The sequence below is a fragment of the Magnolia sinica genome, chromosome 5 (assembly GCF_029962835.1).
Source record: "Magnolia sinica isolate HGM2019 chromosome 5, MsV1, whole genome shotgun sequence".
Taxonomy (NCBI): domain Eukaryota; kingdom Viridiplantae; phylum Streptophyta; class Magnoliopsida; order Magnoliales; family Magnoliaceae; genus Magnolia; species Magnolia sinica.
In genome coordinates this window covers 24,644,895-24,664,904 of record NC_080577.1, presented here as the reverse complement: position 1 = coordinate 24,664,904, position 20,010 = coordinate 24,644,895, and the positions used below count along the sequence as shown (strand labels likewise).

Sequence of the window (20,010 nt, the reverse complement as noted above, 5' to 3'; positions counted from 1 at the left end):
CCCATCAGGTAGTTTGTACCCGTGCATCTCATGCCTGTGAGATCCTACACACCCATCAGGTAGTTTATAGTGTGGGAATATCCATATCAAAAAATCAGACTCCTACAATGATCACATGAGCCACACATTTTAATTTAAAGATCAGCATTTGGTTCTTTTCTAACCATCCATTTTTCCATTTAGAAAACACTATTTATGTAAAAAAAATATAACTTATAATTCACTCCATACAAGATGGATGGTTCTGATCCTACAATAGTAAAATATCTAGCACATGTCCCGCGTTGCAACACATAAATCACACACGAGCGACTATACTGTCAATCACAAGTTTCCAACCGTGTGGGCCCAGCTTTGTCTTCTTATACCTAAGACCGTGGAAAACCGGACAAACAGCTGCAATGGGAAACCTCATCCATCTTACGATTCTGTTTTTGTTGTTTTCTCTTCGACTCAAGACATCAGTAGCAGCAACAGCATCAGAAGCAACAGCTCTTCTCAAATGGAAAACCAGCCTGACCTCTCCCACCCTCCTCAACTCATGGTCCCAAATCAATGCCAGCAATCCCTGCTGTTGGATCGGAATCATCTGCGACAATGCCTCCATCATCCTCGAGATAAACCTCCGAAACTATAAACTCAACGGAACTCTCGCCGGCCTCGATTTCTCATCATTCCCCAACCTCACCCGTCTCGATCTCAGCTCCAACAATATCAGCGGTCCGATCCCATCCGACGTGGACCACCTCACAAAGCTCACTCACTTAGATCTCAGTAGCAACAGTTTCACCAAAGCAATCCCCGCCAACATCGGCAACTTATCAGAGCTCGTCGACCTTCGCTTAAACGACAACCACCTCGACGGTCAGATCCCGTTCCAGCTTCTTCATCTCAGAAAGCTACGGCGCCTCGACGCCCAAGAGAACTTCTTACTATCTCCAGATCCTTCAAAGGCCTCGAACATGCCATCGCTGGTATACCTCGATCTCAAGCTTAACAAACTCTCGTCGGGTTTCCCACCGTTCATCCTCAATTGCAGTAGCATGACCTACCTCAACGTGTCGGAAAACAATCTAGGCGGGCCTATTCCTTCAGCAATCGGACGGCTACGAATGCTTCAACATCTCGATCTCCACCAAACCGGCTTGAATTCTACCATTCCCTCGGATCTCGGCTCTTGTACTGACCTTGTCCTCTTAGATCTTTCGATGAACAATCTCACCGGCGAATTGCCTCCATCTCTATCCAATTTGATTAAAATATCAGACCTAGGGATCTCGAGCAATTATCTCTCTGGTGAGATCCTGCCGATCTTCCTCACCAATTGGACGCTCCTGATCTCCTTGCAACTCCATTGCAATTCTCTCACCGGAGCGATCCCGTCAGAGATCAACCGACTGAAAAAGCTTGAGATCCTCTACCTCTTTCAAAACAATCTGTCCGGTCGGATCCCGCCCGAGATTGGGACTTTAAAGAACTTGTTACAATTATGCCTCTCTGACAACAGAATTACAGGTTCTATTCCTCCGGTGATCGGCAATCTGACACGGCTCTACTCCTTGGTTCTCCGCTCTAATAATCTCATCGGCACTCTCCCGCCTGAGATCGGAGACATGCGTTCTCTCTGGGAGCTAGACATTAGCACCAACCAATTCCACGGCGAATTACCGAAAACGGTCTCCCGCCTCAAAAATCTTCAGTACTTCTACATCTACTCCAACAATTTCTCGGGTAGCATTCCAAACGACTTTGGGGAATACAGCTCCTTGATCAATGTCAGCTTCTCGAAAAACAGATTCTCTGGCGAACTGCCACCATCCATATGCAGCCATTTCAGCCTCGAGCATTTATCCACGGATCACAATAACTTCACAGGGAAATTGCCAGATTGCTTGCGGAGCTGCTCAGAGCTACTCAGAGTCCGGCTGGAGCGGAACCATTTCACAGGGAACATATCGCAAGCATTTGGAGTTCATCCGAACCTTTCCTTCATTGATCTATCCGCAAATCAGCTATCAGGCGAACTCTCGCCAGAGTGGGGAAAATGCGGCAAGCTCACTTCCTTGCATATATCTGAAAACAGAATTTCAGGAAAGATTCCTACAGAGCTTTGGAATCTAACACAATTACAAGAACTCAGCTTGTCGTCAAACCATCTCACCGGAGAAATCCCAGCCGAACTGGGGAACTTAAATTTGCTATCGCGGCTGAATTTGAGTAACAATCAGATATCCGGTGAGATTCCTTCGAGTGTCGGCCGCTTATATGAGCTCCAAGAACTCGACCTCTCAGCAAATGCAATTACCGGGAGCATTCCGGAGAAGATTGGAGATTTGCTCAGGTTACTACTGAAATTGAATCTGAGCCACAACAGATTGTTTGGAGAAATACCGTATCAACTCGGCGAATTGTATCATTTACAATACTCATTAGATCTCAGTGGCAATTCACTCTCCGGCTCAATCCCACCGAATCTCGGAAAGCTGCAGTCTCTGGAGAATCTCAATCTCTCTCACAATAACCTCTCCGGAAGAATTCCCGCAGCTCTGTCCTTTATGCTCAGCCTGCAATCCGTTGACTTCTCCTACAACAAGCTGAACGGCCCGATCCCGATGGGGAATGTATTCGCGAAATCCCCACCACAGGCCTTCGTCGGGAATCCGGGCTTATGCGGTAATGCGCCTGGATTGGCTGCTTGTTACTCCAGTCCCACCAGAAATGTGCCATACATGGCCCACAAAATAATAATCTTCGGGGTCATCGTTCCTATCACCTGCGGTTTGGTTTTGGGGATTCTCTTGACTGGGATCATCATCGCCAGCAGAAAAACGAAGCGATCGACGGATGAGATCGAGTATCCAACCCGCCAGACGTATCAACGGATGATATGGTGCAGAAAGGTCAAATTCACGTTTACTGATATAGTAAATGCCACGGACCACTTCCACGAGAGGCATTGCATCGGCCAAGGAGGATGCGGGAGTGTTTACAAAGCAGAGCTTGCAAGGGATCAGATCGTCGCCGTCAAATGCATTAGCACGTCAGATTCCGGCAACGTACTGGTGGACCACCAGAGGCGGAGCTTCGAGAATGAGATCCAAACGCTGACGGAGATCCGGCACAGGAACGTCGTGAAGCTGTACGGGTTTCGTTCGACAGAAGGGAGGATGTGGTTGGTATATGAATACGTGGAGAGGGGCAGTTTGGGAAAAGTGTTGTATGAGAAGAATGGGGCTGTGGAGCTGGACTGGAAGGCGAGGTTGAAGGTTATCCGAGGGGTGGCGCACGCTATCGCCTACCTCCACCACGGCCGCTTCCCGGCTATCGTGCACCGGGACATATCAGTAAATAACGTATTGTTGGAGGGCGATTTTGAGCCGAGGGTGTCCGACTTCGGAACTGCAAAGCTGCTGGCTGCAAATTCGTCCGACTGGACCGCGACGGCCGTCGGTTCCTACGGCTATATGGCGCCAGGTGAGAGCGGATTGGCTAGTGACCCTTCCACTAGCCAACGGCTAGTGGTCGGTGCTCTGTGGGCCCTACCATCATGTATGTGTTTCATCCATGCCGTCCATATAATTTTTTAGATCATTTTATGATATGATCCCAAAAATGAGGTATATACCAATCTTAAGTGGACCATATCACAGGAAAGAGTGTTGATTGAACATACCGTTAAAAACTTCTTGAGGCTATAAAAGTTTTGGATCAAGCTAATCTTTTTTTTTTAATCTCTCTCTTCATCTATGTCTGTGTGACCTAATCAACAGATTGGATGTCAAATAAACAGTATAGCGGGCCTTAGAAGGATTTTAATGGTGGACATTCAATCACTAATGTTTTACTGTGGTGTGATCTACCTGAGATTTATGTCCTCTCATCAATTTTTGGATCAAACCATAAAATGATATCTAAAAATGGATAGACGGCATGGATAAAACACATACATCATAGGAAATTCCGTCGCTCGTGCCTTCGACACAGACGGTACGTACTCTATTTCGGACGGACGGGATTGCATCCTACCCCCGCCCGTCTCCAGCTGGGGGTAGACGCAATCCACGGACGCCGTTTGATTTACGTGTTTTATCGGAACTTCTCTGCCCCACCATGATTTATGTGTTAGATTTATATCTTTCATTCAATTTTCTAATTCATTCCAGGTCACAACAGCGATTGAATGACTATAGTTGAAACTTCGTAGGGTCAAGGTAAAGTTGATTTATTATCCAACACCTTTATAAGGTGACATGGATGAAGGAAAAACACAAATACCAGCTCGACGGAGCATTCCTATATATGGCCTAAAAGAGCTTCTGACATTAGGCATCCAATTACAACTATTTTACCTAGCGTGGCTCACCTTGAGACTAATATCTGCCACACTTTCAATCTCTTGCACTAAAATGATATGAAAAATGAATGAACAATATGGATCCGAAACATACATCAAAACCACGGAAATTCCACCTGACACCACTTTTGGTTTTCTTTTCTCTTTCCCAAATGTTATGTACCAGAGTGCAATCAACCTATTTATTAACCCGTAAAATTTACGTCAGCCCCACCAGGAAGTATTTCTTATGTCTGCACCATCCATCCATTTTTATTTTATTTTTTTCATAATGCCTAATGTTGAAAACTTGTGAGGCCACAAAAGGCCATATATGTGTTTTAATTTCATCAAGATCTTTTTGACCTTATGAATAGGTTAAATGAAAAATAAACCTCAGAGTTGACCTTAAAAAGGTTTCAACGGTATTTTGTTTAATACTCGTTGCTTTATGCATTTTGGTCCAAACGGGCTTTGGATGTACCTTATTTTTGGGCTCATGTTTTAAAATGATTTAAAAAAATTGTGGTCAACGTGGATCCAACGCATAAATCATGGTGGGACATAAAAGTTCCACACGTTGAGAATTAGGTAGTGTAGAACTCAATCATTGGGGAGAGAAAATTGGTGGCGTATTTCATGAGGTGTGTCATCACCGGCAATGACATGTACCAATGAGAAGCTACAGCTCAGGGATTCACTATGCCTTTAACACAGATGATCCACACTCGTAGATTAGTGACTGCCATGCATCCAACCGGTCTCACCCAGGCACGGCTAGTGCATCCAAGGATTAACCAAGGTGGGTAGATCCCTATCTGTGAAGCCCACCATAATTTATTTAACTTACATTTATGTTGTCCATCTGTTTTGACAACTCATTTTAGGATATGATCTCAAAAATGAAGTAGATTCAAATCATAGGTAGACGACGTGATCATAGGTAGACCACACAAATATTAGCTTGATCCAAAAATTTTGTGGCTCACAAGAAGATTTTAATGGTCCATCACCATTATTTCTTGTGGCATGGTTCTACTTCATTTTTGGGATCTTACTCAAAAATGAGATGCCAAATAATTGGACGGTGTAGATGTAAGGAACATACATCACAATGGGCCCAACAGTATGAGATTCCACCCACCTTAGTGGATTCAAGGATCCATGGAACCTACAGCCGTTTGATTAGAATTTGACTGGACAGCAGGCTATTGCCAAAGAGGTTACTCAAATACTTAGTCAAACAAACAACTTTCATACATTCTTTGCATGAGATCATATCTAATACTAATAGCAACTTTCTATCAAATCAAATCCTACTACATCATGATAGATAGAGCTAGTCAAGGCAAGACAATACTTAATCATGCCGTCACTACCAGCAATGATGTCATTACTAAAAGGCACTCTGTGAGCCCACCAAGACTTATGTTTTGTTAAAGCATGAGCCATTATAGAGCTATGAGTGTAAGGTACCTTTTTCGTATTTAGTGAGGGTAAAATGGATATTTTCTTTCATTTTATATACGCATGGGTAAAAGTGTCATTTTATAGGGTTAGTGGACAAAATTAATGGTCGATGATCTCTTTAATGGTCAAATTAACTAAAGTTAACGTTAAGATGTTTTATGATTGTATATAAAATAGAAGAGATACTTTGACAGTACTAAAAAGAAACGGGGTGAATTAGCCGATAACAAAACGGGAGGGTAATATACTGTCAAAAAGTCTTATTCTTATTTATCCATGTGTGTAGATCTATGCATATACACTTTTTGGGTCACGTGTAAATATGAAACATGTGTGAAATCTGAGCTGTCCATAAAGTTAGAGATAATTCTTAGATCTTGTGCATAAAAAACCAGACAAGTTTACAAGTAAATAGACGCTTAGGATACGCTGTAGGTCACCTGATGTGTGAATGAGTACCGTATTTCACAGACCATCACATCCTATGGAAACCTCAAATCTTACGCTGGTTGTGACCTGTGCACTTGAATGAAGCTGTGTGCGGCTTCCACACTCGCATGTTGTTAACAAACCTCATGGGTCTAATGTCCAAATATTTTAGGGTAGTTATTTGATACTAATGCAGTGTATGATGCTCCATACACATCACCCAGAAATTATACACATGGACCGCAACAAACTTAGATTAAACAGACAAAATTATAGATCCCAATATCTTTATGTCATAGTCCCAAAAATCAGATTGGGAGAATAAACCTAGTCTTTTGTTATCAGAACTTGTTGAATTAGGACCATTGAATATTTTTCTTTTAACTATCCAAACTTGGAGCTAGTCATGTTTAATTTGAATTTCTTATATAACACATGCAATTTTAAGGCCTGCATATCAATTTTTATTCCATAATGTTTATGTTATCTACAGATGTAAAAGTGATGACTGTGGGCTTTCATATGATTGGGCCATGTGCCGATGACAGACATGGCCCATGAAATACTTATTTGACCTAACAACTTTCAAACATGCTTTATAGGGGCTTTATCTCAGAACCACAGCCCAACAATACTATGGATGGATCATGGTACGTAACGTGGTCAGTTGATGGTCACAGATTGGACAGAAGAGATTACTTGATCGTTGTCATTTTTAAACCATGCATGGCCCATCTTTTTGACCATGCTAGGACCCCCATATGGACTACCGGATTTATAGCCCGTGTAACCGCAAAATATTTATTATGTTTTCCGGATTTATAGCCCGTGTAACCGCAAAATATTTATTATGTTTTCTACAAGCTAATTATGCTTAGTCTTATATAGAGATCCCTCTTACCACAAAATATATTTGTAATGTTTTCTATAAGCTAAAAACTAAATCTTATGTAGAGATCCCTCTACGTTGATTGGTGGGCCACAGCTTCGATGGACTGTAGGCCAAGCACCACAACAATTGGATAGCTTCAATGATTTATCTACCAGTGTTTGTGAGCCTGGTTGAATGCTATGGACCACTAATCAGATGGTGAACCCAGTCAGTCCCCTTGGTGTTTTTTTTTTTTTTTTTTTTTTTTTTTTTTTTTTTTTTTTTGTAATATGCCCTATGAACATGATGGCCAAAAGATCAACGGTCCTGATCACAGTATTGCCACGTGTATTATGAAGACGGAGCATCATACGTATTCAATACTAATGCTAGTTGTGTAGGTCATACTTTTCTTTTGCACATTCAGCAAAATGGTACATTCATGCCCATTAAATGAACCCTTGAATATCAAACTGGCACGTGTAGGGATTATCCAAGCCAAATGCCTTTAAGTGGGCCCACCATGTAGATGAACAAGGTTAATTTTTGAGCCATGTTAATTACCTTGCACTGATCTAAAATTATTTTGGGAATTGCAGAGCTTGCTTATATGACGAGGGTTACAGAAAAATGTGACGTCTATAGCTTTGGGGTAGTGGCATTGGAGGTTATGATGGGAAGACACCCTGGAGATCTCCTCTCATCTCTGTTAGCAACAACAGTATCATCCGATGGTCCAGATATGCAGTTGAAGGATGTGTTGGACCCACGTCTCCCCTATCCCACCGGTCAATTGGCAGAGGAGCTGATTTTTACGGTTAAGATGGCCTTGGACTGCACAAATACCGACCCTGAGATGAGGCCCCCCATGAATTTTGTAGCACAAGAGATGTCTGCTCGTTCTCAGGCCTCTCCATCCAAGCAGTTGGCACCATTACCATGAGCAAACTAAGCAGTTTTAGAAGTAATTCTAGTCGTAGAGCAGCACGTGGATGCATTCATAGTACAGATGGACCATAAGAAGCCCGAATAAGAGTCAAAGTAGTTCATCATAACTCGGCCTAGTTTTATATAGAGTGCAATGCAACTGGCAGAGATTTACTGTGAATACGGAGAAATTGTCGTTTGAAGGGTTGACTACAAAACAGTTGTAGTAACTTTTGATCTGGGTACTGTCACGAGATGCATGATATATCAATCTTTATGTAATGGTGCATGGAGGGTCAACCGGTTGGATATGCCAGTCGAAGATGTCCGTTTCACGAGTAAGTACACGTCTTTGGGTTAAAACGGAGATTTTAGAAAAATTTTTCTACATTTGGTAATTTCCGTTATTATCGTACTTTTTCATTTTTAGGGTTGTATGATTTTCGTCTTTTTTAGAAGATGCAATAATGCCAAGAATATTCTGGAAAGATCTTATTGGACGTTTTTATTTTTTGTCAAATTAAACTTTTAGAGAGATTTTGCTATTTTGGGTAATTTTCAATTGAATTAGGACTCTACGGTTATTCATATAAATAATGTAATCGAGCAATATTAGGTTATTATTCAATAAAAATACTCTACTTTTCTCTCTTACTTCTTGTGGACTCAAGAACTTGCCTTATTGATTTAAGTTCTTAATTACTTGAGGAAGACTAATCTTTTTCATTGTTATTTCACATTCTTCTTTGCGTTAGCTAGTATAAGAGCGATACTTTTCTTCAACTTGATAGCATCTAACAATGGTTTGATCAACAACCTCACAGAGGATACTCTAAGGAACAATTCTCTTACGATGACAGTGTTTGAAGCTTTTTAGTGGTAGAATTTGTGAGCCATGCAAGGACTGAAGTTAGAAATCGACCATTTAATGGAGGCATTAGGGCAGACCCATGTTCATAACGAGGAGTAACCTAAGATTGGTGTTGGAGAAGCATTGTTAACTTTATTTCTTCCTTTATTCATGGTTGATGTATAGATAATATATTTATTTTTGTTAAAGATGGTAGAAAGATTATTCTTGAACTTAAAACCAACTCAAGACTTCTAAAGTGGTAGGGAGGTCTCTCCTAATTGTACGAGATTTTGTAAAACATCTGAGAAGATAAGGAAGATCTATGCTTTGGTCGTAAAGGAGGAATAAGTGTAATCCACAAACATTCCATAAAAGTTGAAATCAGTACTATTACAACAGTTCAAAGAGATCATCTCGATGAACTTTCTGACGAGTTGCCTCCCATGCCGGATAGATGACACCTCATTGATTTTATCCTAGGGGCAAGTATGCCCAATCGCCCACATTATCGGATGGATTTAAAGTAGTGTATGATTTTGCAGGGCCAAGTGGAGGAACTTAGCCATAATGGTCTAGTGAAGAAGAGAATGAGTCCATGTGATGTGCTAACCCTCTTCTCGCCCAAGAAGGATGGGAGTTGGTGCTTATGTGTTGACAACTGAGCTATAAATAAAATAATTGTAAAGTATCGGTTTCCTATACTACGACTAGATGACATATTAGCCATATTGGAATTGGTAAAAATATTTTCCGAACTAGATTTGAAGAGCGGTTACCACCATATCTATGTTTGGTTGGACGACGAGTAGAAGATAACATTTAAAACCAATGATTAATGTTTATATAAGTGGTTGGTTATGCCATTTGGATTCTTAAATGTGCTTAGTATGCTTAAGAGATTGATGAATCAGGTTCTAAAATCATTAATTGGGTGATATTCTGATTTACGATCATGGTGAGACAAATCATGTATAATATCTTAGGTAGGTGCTTTGAGTACTTACAGAGAACAAACCATACTGTAATCTAAAGAAGTGCAATTTCCTGATAGATAACCTTTTATTTTTGGGCATTGGGACGACATCCATAGGGATTCATGTGGATGAGGAGAAGGTGAAATCCATTAGGGAGTAGTCAGTTTTGTAAAATATTCAGAATGTGTAAAGTTTTCATGGATTTGCGATTCAATATCATAAATTTGTAAGAAACTTTAGTATTATTGTAGCCCCTATTACTGATTACATGAATAAATGAAAGTTTCGGTACTGGACTAAGGAGGTAAATCGAAGCTTAATAAAGATTAAGGTGAAATTATCTACTATCTTTGTCCTAGTTCTCCTTAGTTTTGACAAGTTATTAGAGGTAGAGTGTGACGCTTTTTATATGGGTATTAAAGGTGTGTTGTCTCAAGATGGCAGACCTATAGCATCCTACATTAATAAGCTAATCGAGGCTCACTCCTAAGAAGTGATCAACATATGAGTTGGAGTTATATGTAATCATCTAAGACCTACACCATTAGAGACACTATCTGATCCAGATGGACTTTACCTTTTATATTGACCATCAGATTATTAAATATAGCAATCAATATAATATTAATCATGTGCATGCCATATGAATTTCTTTCTTGCGAGAGTTCACATTCATGTTGAAGCATAAATCAGGGTAGTAGAACAAGGTTGGTGATGCACCTAATAGGCAATCAACCTCACTGGTTACTATAAGCAATAAAGTCGTGCGGTTCAAGTGCTTTAAAGAATTATATGTATATGATGATGACTTCAAGGATGTGTAGGCCAAATGTCAGGCAGGACAATCAACTAACTTGCATATTCAAGATATTTTCTCTTTAAAGGAAACTAATTATCATTATACAAAGTTCACTGCGAAAGCGCATCATTCAGGAGTTACATGGCATTGTCTTAGCAGTGATAGGGTGAGACAAGATTATAGCCCTTTTGGAGAAGCGATACTTTTGGCTGCAATTAAAGAGAGATGTCTGAAGAGTAGCGCAAATGTGTCATATATATTGAATTTCCTCTACCAGAGCCGTCCACATTAATTTTAACCCAAGCCCCATGCAATCTTTCCCATTTCAACAGCATAAAAGCCTTGCTTTGCTAGGGCCTCATCTAGAATCTGAATGACCAGATGGTTACCGAGGACTTACTCCTTGACATGGGGAAGATAGGGCACTCTTATCCACCATTGAATCCTTGCAATAGCCTTATCAGCAGAAACTGTTGAGATTTGTGCTGTGGAATCACACAAATATAGATCTAAGATAGTAATCTAAGAGCATAAAGCAAACACAAGAGAATACAAAGATTTAACGTAGAAAATCCTTTCGGGAAAAAACTACGGCACAAGGCGACAGAAATCCACTATGAAAGCATAAATTACAAAGAGAAAGAGACTTACCTAATTCGAACAACCTCGAATCGCACCCTTACTACACCCTTTGATAACCTTAGAACCATTTTAGAAACCTTTGAAATACCTTTAGAAAACCTTAGAATACTTTAGAAAGGCCCTGGGGATCCCTATTTATAATTTAGGAAACACTACTTTCGCATTGACTTTAGAATAGTCCAGAAACCACCTCAAATTTACGCAGTCCGTGCACAAACTGCGTACCGTCTGCATAACCCTCGACTAGTCGAAGGAGGGCTTCGACCAATCGAAGGGACCTTTTTTTGACTAGTCAAGGTAGTCCCTCGATTGGTCGAACACCTCAGACCAGATTTAAGACATTTGTTTTAACAATAATCTCCACTATGTCTTCAATCTTTAACCGTGTAGCTTCTTGACCTCTTCTCTTATTTCTGTGTTATATTATAACTTCAATCAACGCTTCTCACGCACACTACATATTTCTTTATGCCATCGCTAAGCCCAGAGAAGTTGCACAGAACTTCAACTTCTCCATAGGAACAACCTTGATAAGCATGTTTGCTAGATTCACACTAGTGTGAATCTTCTCCAGTGTTACACCTTCTTTCTTAAGTACCTGTCAAATAAAATGGTCATCCAACTAATTACTTCACCCACTAGTACAAACGAGTAACCTGGAGTCAACTTCCTGGAATCCATACTGCCTGTGTAATTTAAATCCACATACCCAACTAACTTTGTCCATGTCTTCCCAAAAGTAAAAACGTAGTCTTCTTACTTTGAATGTATCGAAGTAACCATCTCACCGCCATCCAATGTTGCTTGTCGGGGTATTTTCTCACAACACTGATTGCTTGTGAAATAACCGGTCTAATACAGACCATGACATGCACTACCAACCACATTCAAATAAGTCTCAAGAGACATATCCTGTTTTTTCTCATCTATTTTAAGACATGTCCTGAGAAAAACTTGAAGTGAGCCGCGTAGGGAATGCTTACCGGCTTTGCCTGGTCCATCACATATTTACTCAAGGTATTTTACCTTTGATTGCTAAATCCTGCTCCTCTTCCAACCTCTATGAATATCACCGCTAAGAACCTTCTTTGTAACCCCTCCGATCCTTCATCTTGAACGTCCCACTTAACCGAGTCTTTAGTACATTGATTTCAGACAGTCATGTTTAGGATCTACATGTTATCAACATACAATACTTAACTCACCATGAAGGAATCAAATTTTATACCACTACTTAGGCGACAGGTCGTGCAACGACCTCCTATAAACTTTTTCTCATCCCCTTTAATTTTGAATTGCTCTGGTTGCTTCATGAAGATCCTCTCTTCCAATTTTCCATGTAGAAGCGCAGTCTCCTCATCCATCATTTCAGCTCAAGATCGCATTGGGCAACCAATGCCAATACGGATATAATAGTCACCTGCTATACCGCTGGCGCAAATATCTCCGAGAAGTCGATCTCTTCTCTCTAAGCATATCCCTCCGCTACTAGCCTCGCTTTGTATCCATGTTGTATCCTTTTGAAGATCCACCTGCATTCAACCGCTTTTTGACCCACTGGAAGCTCCACTAGCTCCCATGAGACAATCTGGTACAATGAGTCCATCACATCGTCCATAATCACCTTCCACTTCTTAGCACCAGGCTCACCAAGAGCCACCTGAATAGTCGATGGATCTCTTTGTAATGAGAGCATATGCGATATTGGAGTTGTCCATGTACCTTGTCAACATCCTGCAATTATGCTATGTAATTCTCCTCACAGGTGGCTGCTCCACCTGCTCTGTATCTATGTCCGCGTGTCTTAGCCTTCATGCCCTACCTGCTCATGTGGTCATGCCTAGCATGCCACACACGTGCAGAGGTGGAGTCCGATACAGCCATTGCAGCTCCACCTTCTGAAGTGCTATCGATCAACTTGTACATGTTACCGAGTCGTTATGCTTTCAAGATTACCCGTGCCTCCTTAAATACCTTAAGAACACCATCAATACCTGTGTATTTGCAGTCCATTGCCTCAAGTATGCCAAGAGAAATCAGATTCTTCTTCAAATCAGGAACGCACGGTAACTCATCCCCATCAAACATCTTGATGCACACCACACCAACAGCCACAACATTACAGGTAATACCATTGCCCATAAACACCCGTCCACCATCACACTCCCTGTAGTTGGTAAACCAACTTTGATGAGGAGTTATGTGAAAGGATGCCCCTGTGTCTAAAATTCACTCACTCCTAAGATCATTGTATGACCGTTTGATCGTAGATACAGACAAAACATCACCATCACATCCACTCGATCCATCTGACGTGACAGCATTGGTCTCCTCATATGAAGCATTAGATTCTTCTCTCTTAGATTTAGGATTTGTACAACCCTTCTTCATGTGTCCTTCCATCCCACAGTTCCAGCACTTTAACTTACCTTTATCCTTGCCCTTGGATTTGGATATAGAACTTAAAGATCCTGTACCTTATTCAGAATTCTTGCCTCTCGTAAACAGTGTATCAGGAGATGTCCCCATGTCACCGTTAAGCTTTCTCATGGCCTTCCCTTGAAGGGCTGAGATAATGGTGTCGACACTTAGGGTTTTATTCGTGGTGCACATTGTGTCCTTGAATGACTCATATGATGTCGGAAGAGAATTTAACAACATACGTGCTTGTTCTTCATCTTTCATCACTTTCTCCATATCCAGTAATTTGCAAACCAATTTACTAAAGTTGCTGATGTAAGCCTCCAGATCTCCACCCTTTGCCATCTTGAAGTTATACCACTGATGCTTCAAGTGTATGTGATTTTCAGAGAATTTTTTCGCATAGACATCCTCTAACTTCGCCCATAACTTAGCCACAGTTTTCTCCTTCATGACATTATAGAGAACCTAATTCGTAAGACATAAATGGATCGAGGATAAGGCCTTCTTATCAAGAGTATTCCAATCATCATTAGTCATAGTAGACTTTCGCGCTTCAAGAGCACTATCTTCGCCTTGCTTGATTAAGGAACTGATCATCTTGATCTTCCATAACTCAAAGTTATTTTTCCTTGAGTACTTTTCAATATCATACATAGTGCTTCTCATTATTGTTAATCCTGCAGATTCATATTTGTGCCCCAACGATGGCTCTGATACTACTTGTTAAGATATTGTGCTGCAGAATCACACAGATATGGATCTAGGATAGCAATCCAAGAGCGCTAAGCAAACACAAGAGAATACAAAGATTTAATGTGGAAAACCCTTTTGAAAAAAAATTATGGCACAAAGTGATAGAAATCCACTATGAAGGCATAAATTACAAATAGAAAAGGACTTACTCGATTCAAACAACTTCGAATCTCACCCTTGCTACACCCTTTGATAACCCTAAAACCTTTTTAGAAACCCTTGGAATACCTTTAAGAAACCTTAGAATACTTTTAAAATGCACTAGGGACCCATATGTGTCACGCCCCGAACTTGGAAACCGGGCTCACAAAATTCTCGATCGCCGAATCCGACGCCGACAGCCTCCATAAAATCCCATTCTCGGCTCCCGGCACCCATACACCAGATTCCGATCCTGGGATGCTACAAAGAGGATTTATAATCATCAGTCTGATTCATAATGAGCATAACTATAAGCAAAACCCACGAACAATAACCACGAGAACACTATCACAAAATCCACTATGATTAAAAACTTTTGAGTACAATGCGTCTGAAAGGAAATACAAGATAATGCAAATAACGAAAACTCCAAAATCTCAACTGCACGCTCCTGCTGCTACTATGTTACGGCTGCGTCCTGGCATCACATGTACGCATCAATCGTGCATAAGCTTATAGAAAGTTTAAAGGGTGGTGTAAGTGTGTGCGCAGTATAAGCGTGCTCAGAGTAATGCGGCATCATGCCGATAAGTACTTAGATGCAATCAGCCGTACCAAAGCTATGCGATGCAAGATATGAATGTTATCGGTCATGTCAAGACCATGCGATGCAAGATGCAACTCAAGCATGCTAATTCTCATCATATATCAGTACAATTCTCATTCAAGATAATCACCGGGGCTAGTACACTCCAAGTGGCACTGCCGCTCTCCTAGCCGCACAGTCCAAGTGAGCGTAAGAAACCTCACCATCCACCTGACCAATGGTCTACCAATACCTATTCGGCATGTCGATAGCTGACTCATTCACGAGCTGGTCAAACTCAGCCTAGTATTGCCCCCTACCGTCGGACGAGTAAGGCCACACCCCTTTCCAACCGACCACAACACAGTGGGAGACGCGGCCTCCTGGTATTCGGCCCTCGTGCGCTCATATATCCACTCGGTCTCGACATTGGAGTCATCCTCTGGTACCATCTGGTTTAGGAAATTTCACCTAGGGACATCTATGGGCCCCGATGGTTAGTAACAATATTTTCGGTATTCAATCCAGCCACCCACGATGTGTCTGTGGAGACTACGGCCCTGGTGTCACTAGGGCATACAATGATCACAATCACACAAATGCAAGTGCATGAATCATATTATCAGACATGCAACAATCCTGCGCGTACTGAGCGCTCATGTGGGGCAACTCCGCCTATCAGGGAGCCCATAAACTATCTGCCCGAAGGCATATGCTATGATTAGTCACTTCTCATATCAGGCATACATATGATGCGTATGATCATGAATCATGGATTTATACTATATATGTTATGTAGTGATAGGCTCTGATCAAAACGAAGATGGGCCTAGACGGCCTATATGCTACAAGTATGGGCCTGCCAATGGGCCCTAGGGAGAGTGACAATGCAGACATTTAACCGACATCATCCTTACAATGTTTGTCACGCCCCAAACTCAGAAAACGGGCTCACAAAATTTTCGATCGCCGAATCCGGTGCCGACAGCCTCCGTAGCACCCCATTCTCGGCTCCCAGCGCCCATACGCCAGATTCCGATCCTGGGATCCTACAAGGAGGATTTTCAGTATGAATTTTTTTTGTAATGGAGCATAACTACAAGCATAACCAAGTCACAAAACAACATCACCACATATCCACTAAATCAAAGACTTTAAGTACAATGCGTATGAAAGGGAAATACAATATAGTAAAAGAAACTCCAGAAGCTCGGCTGCACGCTCCAAGCTCAACGCTGCTGCAACCTAACGCCACCTGCACGCATCTATCGTGCATAAGCTTATAGAAAGCTTAGAGGGTGGTGAAAGTGTGTGTAAGGCGAGTGCCAAGTGTATAATATCAGAGTAATGCGGAAATATGCGGTAAGTCCATGAATGCTATCAGCTATATCAAAGCCATGTGATGCAAGGCATGAATGCTATCGGCCATACCAAGGCCATGCGATGCGCCAAATGTCATATGCGAGATGCAAAGCAAGCGTGCCAGTACTCATCAAGTACACATATCAGTACAGTTCATCTCTGGATATCATCGGGGTCTAATACACCTCACACTGACTGCCTCCTCCCTAGCTGCACAGTCAAGCAAGTGGAAGAGACCACACTATCCGCCTGACCAGTAGTCTGCCAATATCTACCCGGCTCGTCGATAGCGGACTCATTTGCGAGCTGGTCAAACTCAGCCTAGCTTATAGCCCCCTCACTCGGGCGGATAAGGCCACACCCCCTTCCAACCGACCACGAAACAGTGAGAGACGTGGCCTACTGGTATTCGGCACTCGGGCGCTCGTGTATCCACTCGGTCTAGACGTTGGAGCATCTCCTGGTACCAAAAAGGTTCTGGGACTTTCACCCAAGGATATCCTAAGTGCCCACAGTGCTAGAAGAGACACGGCCTATCCGATACGGCCATCCACGATGTGTCTGTGGAGCCACGGCCCTGATGTCGCTAGGGTGTGCAGTGATCAAGTCACACATATGCGAGATGCATGAGTCACACCGTACAATCATGCAGCAATCCCGCGCGTACCACGCGATCATGTGGGGCACTCCGTCTCATAAGGAGTCCCGTAAATGTCTCAGCCCAACGGCTTATGCTATGATCAAACATTCCTCATCTCAAGCATACATATGATGCATATGGGCATGAATCATGAAAGTGCACTAAGCATGTTATGAACTATCAACAAGTATGGGCCTATCAATGGGCCTTAAGGAGAGTTACAATGCGGACATTTAACCAACATTGTACTTATAATGTAGACATCAAACCAACATTGCTCCCAAGGCATGGCCCACCATAAAATATTTACACAAACCATAGGGAATCACACATTGCAATGGACCCTAAGGACATCCCATTGGGCCTCGACCCATGGGCCTTAGATACATCAAATGGGCCATATCACATGGGCCTTACATTCATCAAATGGGCCGCATTAATGGGCCCCCACCAACGGCCATATATCATGGGCCTTTGAGAACATCACCATGGGCCTTGCATATATCAGGATGGGCCTCAACAACAGGCCCCAAATACATCAAGGTGGGCCTCCTCAAATGGGCCTTATAAATATCAAGGTGGACCACATCGTATGGGCCATATGCATATCCAATGGGCCACACCCAAATACAAGTGGTGGTAATGATTTCCACCACTAAATTTCTAAGGCCCACCCTAATATTTATTCCTCATCCAATCTGATTATAAGGCCTCACATACCTTAATTAAAAGGAAAGATCAATATCATATATGGTCCCAAGCTTAGTAGACCAAGGGTCTTAATGGTGGGCCTTCAAACCCACTGCTTTCTATAATGTGGTCCACCTATTCCTAGATCTGTCTCATTTTTTTTGAACTCAGGCTATAAAATGAGCTTTCAACTGGTTGGATGACTTGGATGCAACACATGCATCATGGACCATGGATCTGATTCATTCTTCGGCTCATGCTAAAAAAAATGAGCTTTCTAGATGGTTGGAAGGCTGGACACCACACATGCATCATGATGGACCCCACTGTCATGGGACGGTGTGAATAAAACACATGAAGGGAGTCCCACCGTCTGCCTGGACGGTGTGACTAAAACACATACATCACCTGTGGGCTCCAACCGTCCACTGCCTGTGGACGGTATGAATAAAATATATGCATCATGGTGGGTCCCATGTGGGGCCCACCGTAATGTTTGTTCACCATCCAATCTGTCCATGTGGTCACATAGACCTGGACGAAGAGTAAAAACAATTTTCAGATTGATCCAAAACTTCTGTGGACCCAAAATGGGTTTCAAAGGTATATGTTCAATCCCATTGTTTCCTTTGATGTGGGCCAACTGAGTTTCAGATTGGGTCGATTTTTGGAGGGGGGCCACGTCATTGTGAATGTGTTTCTTCAAATAAAAACTTTGAATTTGAGTTTTTGCCTCGTTAACTCTCAAAGTTCCAAGTGACTAAGATGCATGACTTTCGCCTTGCATTTTTTTTTTTTCGCCTTGCATTTGAATGAGATGCACAAGCTTAATTGTCGACACTCACATGAATGGAATCTACTGGCCATTGGTCTTTACAGACCATAACAAATCCGTAGAGTCCAATATTGGATATTTTTTTGGCATGAAAAAAGATTCAAGTGAATTTAAACGGTGAAAACCACTGTTTTGAAAGGTATGGCCCACCAGATGCTTGGATCGGCTTCATCTTTTGGCTCAATGCCTAAAGTGATTTGAAAAATGGAATGGACGGTGTGGATTAGTCCCATACATCAAGGTGGGGCCTACATGCACCACCCTCTCCATGGCTTGAGAACCAAGCTAATATTTTTTTTTTTGTTTTCCCACTCCACGTCCAGACGCTGGACGTTTTTGGGCATGCAAATATATTTAGGGTGGGCCCTGCTTAGGTGGGCCATCACATGGCTGGGTGGTGTGGAACATACACATACATACAGTGAGCCTCACCTATCAATGACTTGGATCCAATACATGCTTCGTGGTGGGGTCCATTCAAATGGACCACACGGCCATATCATCGCATACAATAAAAAAAAAGGAGAGAGGGAGAGAGAGAGAGAGACGGAACACGTGTGATGGAGGGACCCCGGCACTATGGGCCCTCCCTTGCATAATTTAAAACATACATCAAGTGGGTCCCAATACATGTGGGCCTACCAAATCAAGGATCAACGGTGGAGATCCCTTCTCCACTCAAATGGACGGTCCAGATGACCTCTTTACAAGCTAGAAAATAAACATCATGATGGAGTTCATAGAGAATGGCCCCATCACGGAATGATCATGAAGATCAAGGTGGGCCATCGACCACATCTTAAGGTCCCAAGTGAGATCCATACCATTGATCGGTAGGCCTCACTTGGTCCATCATCAAAACATGAAAAACCTATCCTATAAGGCACCCACCGTCCGATCTTCTTGGTCCGTTGGAAAGCCGACCTCCTTGTGCTTCACTTTGATGGTGGGAGATGAAGATTCAAGGGCTAAGATGGAAGATTTGGGATGGAAAGTGGGCCACACTACTCACTTCTCTTTTTCTCTCCTTGGAAAAATGTGGACGTGTGAGGCTTATGGGTTGCTTGGAATTGGTGTGAGAAAAGAGAAAGAGAGAGAGAGAGGGAGATAAGGAGAGGTGATGGGTGTGATGGGTGAGTGATGTGAGGTGAGGGATGGGTGAAGTGAGAGGTGGTTTGACTTTGGTGAGAAAAGGCATGGGTTGCTTTACTTGTGGAGAAAGGTGATGTGTACTTGACATGAGGTGATGGATGGGATTGATTGATGGGATTGATTTGACAC

The 20,010-nt window shown here is 42.2% G+C and overlaps 1 protein-coding gene across 1 annotated transcript; it reads left to right on the top strand.

Annotated features, from left to right (window-relative positions):
* Positions 1 to 401: 401 nt before the first annotated feature.
* LOC131246991 (probable leucine-rich repeat receptor-like protein kinase At1g35710) lies at positions 402 to 8,066 on the top strand. Its single transcript, XM_058247440.1, has 2 exons — positions 402 to 3,474; positions 7,703 to 8,066. The coding sequence occupies exons 1-2, from the start codon at positions 402 to 404 to the stop codon at positions 8,044 to 8,046; spliced, it is 3,417 nt and encodes a 1,138-aa protein (XP_058103423.1). The 3' UTR covers positions 8,047 to 8,066.
* The last annotated feature ends 11,944 nt before the right edge of the window (positions 8,067 to 20,010 follow it).